General features: G+C 40.8%; 1 protein-coding gene across 1 annotated transcript; it reads right to left on the reverse strand.

Moving 5' to 3' along the window:
• Window positions 1–816: 816 nt before the first annotated feature.
• LOC115200043 (tripartite motif-containing protein 35) lies at window positions 817–4,078 on the reverse strand. The gene has a single exon (XM_029762722.1). The coding sequence runs from the start codon at window positions 3,696–3,698 to the stop codon at window positions 1,884–1,886; it is 1,815 nt and encodes a 604-aa protein (XP_029618582.1). The 5' UTR covers window positions 3,699–4,078; the 3' UTR covers window positions 817–1,883.
• Between the last annotated feature and the right edge of the window lie 1,758 nt (window positions 4,079–5,836).

Here is a 5,836-nt window from a genome sequence, read left to right on the forward strand (position 1 = left end):
ACAGCCGGTGAGCAAGGAGTTCGCGGGAGGAGACAGAATGGTCATAGTGTTTGCTGCAAGCTACTAGCAATGATGGCTATCGCACACACTTGAAAATGTCAAAGATGTGTATAAACCAAGACAGACCACAGCCTGTCGTTTCCATGGGGAACATAGAGTCATAGGCAGATAAAGAAAGCAGGTGGGCAGAGCCAAGCACGAGCTAGCGAGATCCTATTGGCGTGTTCTAGCATCCTCTGCATATTTCCGTTAGAGAAACGCCTCCTATGAAGTGCGCGTGTGCAATAAATACATTCTCATTTCCACTCCTAAACAACACGATTTTTTTAAAGTATGCAAAGGATACAGTCTAGAAAACTTAGTCCACTCTGTTCATAACAGATTATAGTTTTGGGAACAGAAAACTGTATTGAGATCAAATGTTTCATCGATAAGAACATTTGCAGAATGTCGGCCCAAACCCATATCGTTCCGTCTTCTCCCACTGCCGGACAGTGGGCTTCCATATTTGGTAGTGAGTGGAAACGCCGAACGGTTATTCATATTTATACATCCTGTGACATATCTGTCTCATTGTTCTATCTGTGTTACTGTTCTTCTTCTTCTGTGGGGTTTCATACTGTCTGTTGTTGCCCGGACAGTTAAAACACGCCCCATCGATACAGCCACCACCGAAAGAGACTGCTGCTAGCAGTTCTTATATAATATACACCTTACCGCCTCATGTTACCAAACTCCCCCCCCCCCCCCCCCCCCCCGTGTTTGATTGACAGTTCTAACACATCGAAAACGCCACGGAGCAATGAGGAAACGAAATAGCAAAATGGTGATTGATTTATTGAATTTGACAGTTTTAAACCACATACAGTATGGAAATGCATTATCAATTGCCAATAATTCTTTCTGTCACAATTATTGCTATTACAACAAGGTAGTCATTCGCATTTTTATATTTTAGTCATTTAGCAGATGCTCTTATCTAGAGCAACTTACAGTAGTGAATGCATACATTTCATCTCATACTGGTCCCCAGTGGGAATCAAACCCACAATATTAAACCCACCACCCTGGCAGTTGCAAACACCATGCTCTACCAACTGAGCCACACAGGATTTTACCTTCATTTAACTAGGGAAGTCAGTTAAGAGCAACTTCTTATTTACAATGACAGCTTACCGGGAACAGTGGCTTAACTGCCTTGTTCAGGGACATAACAACAGATTTTTACTTTCTCAGCTCAGGGATTCAATCCAGCAACCTTTCAGTTACTGGCCCAACACTAACCACTAGCCTAACTGCTGCCCCAAATGTAACAAGGCTACCTGCCACACCATAAATGTAATAAGCTTTTACGTTTCATTTTTAAATGTGTCAGTGTTGTACTGGATAGTACCATGGAAATTAATGGATCATACTCAATCATGAAAATGCTATATATTTTTTTGCATTTCAATTTGAATTCTGTCACAAAGGAATTGCAAACATATTAATTTAACATTTGCCCATTTGCATTACCAATTGAGTTTCGGCAGCTAAATGCTTCCATAGGCTGTAAAGTATGTTCTTAACTAAATTGGCCACTGTGTTAGATTTTACTTTTCCAAACCATTGTTTTTATTAACAATTAAAGTGAATAGACTCAGCCATTGATATTACAGTTAAAACATATTTGGAGTCATATAAAAAAAAAGAATATAGTAAAAATATGATTGTTCCATGCTGTTGATTTTCAAAAATAATTCAGTTACATAAAAAAAATGACCTACAGTCATTTTAGTTTCTGCATAAGAACATCCAAATCCATTCCCACACCTTGCATATATTGTACTTATACTATAGTTTAACTGTTGTTCCACTGTTGGAGATCGAGACAGTATCATATTTCATATCATATCTTCATCGTCTTCTTCGTCTTTGTCTTCATAATCATCTTCTTCGTCTTTATAATCATCTTCGTCATAATCATAAACATCTTCGTCTTCATAATCATCTTCTTCGTCTTTGTCTTCATAATCATCTTCTTCATCGAAAAACTCAACATCATTGTCGTTGTTCACTGTTAAGCCTCTGATACTTGTTTCCTGTAAGAAGGTCTCATTGGGCTTTTCCACTGTCACACAGGCCTTCACTGGTAAAATCCTCACAGGGTGGAGTTTACAGCCATTAAGGCAAAAAGGAAAGACTTTCTCAGTGAAAGTGTGTGTGAATGTGTGTAGAACTGTCTTATTATCAGGGTCAGAGAATGACAGCTTACCTCCATCCCAGTCCAGCTGCACTCTGATCCTCAGGGGTTTCTGTCTCACAGTAAGGAGAGTGTCTGACCCTGATGGAGAATGTGTATCATATTTACCACCAGTGAATCGAATTTGCCAGTATCCATTCTTTACTTCTCCCTTCCTCTGGACAGATTCTGTCATCACACCCAGTGACCAGTGAGTATTGTCCCCAACCTCAATGTCCCAGTTGTGTGTCCCTGAATTAAAGCCTTCGGAGCCTAGGACCATTCTAAAGGTATCAAACCTCTCTGGGTTGTCAGGAAGCTGCAGTGTTTCATCACTGTCATTGATGCTGTCTTCATCACGGTGTCTCACACTGGTCAGATCATCAGACAGGATGAGATGTGGTTGGGAAGTATTGGGGTTCAGAATCACAGGAGTGTATTTCACAATCTCATGCATTTTCTCCCAGACTCTAAATTGCAGGTTGCCCAAGTATTTAGCCACATTAATCAGCACTCCTGAGACCAGCATTGGATCTGGCAGTTTCCATTGGGCTCTTTCCATTGTGGACTCATAGTTCTGCAGAAATGAGATGTCTTCAGCTTTCAGCTCCTCCTCTAAGAATCTGATTGTGTTCGCAAGTGATGAAATCTCTCTGCTCATTTCTTCAATCTTCTCTTTCATCACTCGATTCTTGTGCTCTTCTTCCTCCTTTAGTTCAGCTATCCTGGCTGCCTCTTCCTCTCGTAGAAACTGGTGAAGCTTCTCAAACTGCCCCTTAATTTGACCCTCTGTGTGCTGGGCCTGGCTCAAAATGTGTTCAGCACAGGTTTGGCTAATTTTACTAAAGACACCAAGCTTCTCCTTTAAGGAATTCACTGCTGTCTGGAGGTCTTCCTTCTGTTCCTGTGCAGCTTCATCTATGGGGCTACAGTTATGATTTTTGTGTTTTTTTGAAGTCTGACATACCACACAGATTAGCTTTTTATCCTCCAGGCAGAAGAGTTTGAATTTCTCACTGTGCAAACTGCAGAGCACCTCAGACCTTGCTGTATCCATTAAGATCCTCTTCTTGCACACAGGGCATTGCTGAGAATTGTTCTGGTTCCAGCATTCATGTATACAGACTGTGCAGACTTTGTGGTGGCATGACAGTGTAACAGCATCCCTGAGGATGTCATGGCACACAGGACAATATGTTTGGCTGTCTCTCTGTAGCTTCTCAGCGAGATTGTGGTGGTTCATCTTCCTCAGGATCTCTAGTGACACCTTCACAGCTCCCTCATAGCTTGAGGTCTTAATCATCTTATCCACAGTGGTTAGCCTGTCCGTGTTCTCCAGCTTGCTCTTAGGGAAGGGAGGAAAATCGTTGAGCACAACCTGAGTCAGGTACCACTGGAATATCTTAAGGTCTTCAGTGACTAGCTGTTCTAAAATGGCCAACAGCAGCTCAGGAACAGGAATGGATGTCGCCATCATCAATCTGCAGATACAGGACTACAGAATGATTTACTTGCCTTTTTAATAACCTTCCCTTCTAACAGTCCGTTATTGGCGTTTCCAATTTTCTATCTGTTACTACTACAAATGTAAATCCCAGTCTTGCGTCGTGTGTCACCTCGTGTGTCAGAAATGGAAAGTGAAACTTAACTCCTGTGAGAGATGAGCTTGTCTTCCTGTATTCTGATATCAAGTCAAGGGGTGGAGCTTAGAGAAACTAGGTCACATAAAGGTGGTGTACAGTTTTCTTCCCCATTCTGAATGACAGATAAATAAGGTGGGGTATTGATATGTCAGGGCTGCAATAAGCAGGGCACACATTGATGAATGTTGACATAAATATATTGTGTATAACAGACTGGTACTGTATATACACACAGTCAGGGACGTCACTAGAGATTCATGGACAGGGGGGCTAAGCCTCTTTTAGGGGGGTCTGGGCATACTCCCCCAGGATTTGTTTTAAAGCCCCCAAAACGTCTTTTCATCATGTATTTTTAGAGTAACAACGGGTGCAAAACCGATCAAAATAAGGTTATTTTTGGTCAAAGTTGGCTAAAAGTATACCTGTCTCATAGTTTGTGTTAGACACTGATCTAATATGACTTACTTAAATTCTATCCAAATAAAGAAATGAAAGTCCACTAAGTCCACTCTGTCCCCATCCATCCAACACCAATAAAAGGCACAAAAATGGCTGTACGATCTAGCCAAAATACTTTTTGGATGTTATTTTGAGAGAGAGAGAAATATGAAGACATGCAGGTCATATTATATCATTAGAAAAAAATCTTTATTTAAATTTGTTGCTCAAAATTAACCCAATAATTCAGACACATGGAACATCTTAAACAGTATCATCCACAATGGGGCAAAACTAAATTCAACTAATGAGCTAAATACGAAAAATAATTAGGAATAAAATCAGATAAAAAAGTAAGATCCCAAACAAATATTACTACCTATATTACAGAACTTATCCTCCTGCTTCTCTCTTTTGATGCTTATTTTGTGGGTAGACGCATCAAAGTGTACCTCCTATTTTTAAAGGTGGCAAAGCGGTCAATAACACTAGTGGCTTAGTGGCCTAAGCACTTCACCCTCAATGGACATGGCTGCAAGACTTGCAAGCCTTTTCTGACCCATTGTCTTACGCAACCAGGAGTGCAGCCGGCGCAGTGCACTAAAGGACCTTTCACAGGAGCAGCTGCTCACAGGAATTGTGAGGGCAACCTGAATTATTTTCTTCAGAGAAGGAAACATCATCATCCAGGAGGTTATGGACAGCAAGCATTTCTTTGGGAGGACATCCAGTCTCTCTTTTCCGGGCAAGAAAGATTCTTGCCACCAACATCTCTTCTGTTTTAACATCAATACCGTAGTGCTTGGCAAACTCAGTTAAGCATGATGTATCTAGGAAGTTTTTTGAGTTGGGGCTGCATGCCTGTATGCCTTTGAGCAGACCTGCATCTACAGTCGAGAATTGCCGGTCAAGCTCACAAACCATCCTGTCCAAGCAGCTGAGCAACAGCTCTGTTTTCATTGTTTGGGAACTTGACAATTCTGTGCCTAAATTTAAAAGTAATGCTACCAAATACTAATTGAGTGTATGTAAACTTCTGACCCACTGGGAATGTGATGAAATAAATAAAAGCTGAAGTAAATCATTCTCTCAACTATTATTCTGACATTTCACATTCTTAAAATAAAGTGGTAATCCTAACTGACCTAAGACAGTGATTTTTTACTAGGATTAAATGTCAGGAATTGTGAAAAACGAAGTTTAAATATATTTGGCTAAGGTGTATGTCAACTTCAGACTTCAACTGTACATATGATATGAGCAATGTAAGACATGTAAACATTATTTAAAGTGGAATTGTTTAAAGTGACTAGTGATCAATTTATTAAAGTGGACAGTGATTGGGTCTCCATGTAGGCAGCAGCCTCTCTGAGTTAGTGATTGCTGTTTAGCAGTCTGATGGCCTTGAGATAGAAGCTGTTTTTCAGTCTCTCGATCCCAGCTTTGATGCACCTGTACTGACCTCGCCTTCTGGATGGTAGCGGTGTGAACAGGCAGTGGCTCGGGTTGTTGTTGTCCGTCCTTGATGATCTTT

Source organism: Salmo trutta, chromosome 9 (assembly GCF_901001165.1).
Source record: "Salmo trutta chromosome 9, fSalTru1.1, whole genome shotgun sequence".
In the NCBI taxonomy this organism is placed as follows: Eukaryota; Metazoa; Chordata; class Actinopteri; order Salmoniformes; family Salmonidae; genus Salmo; species Salmo trutta.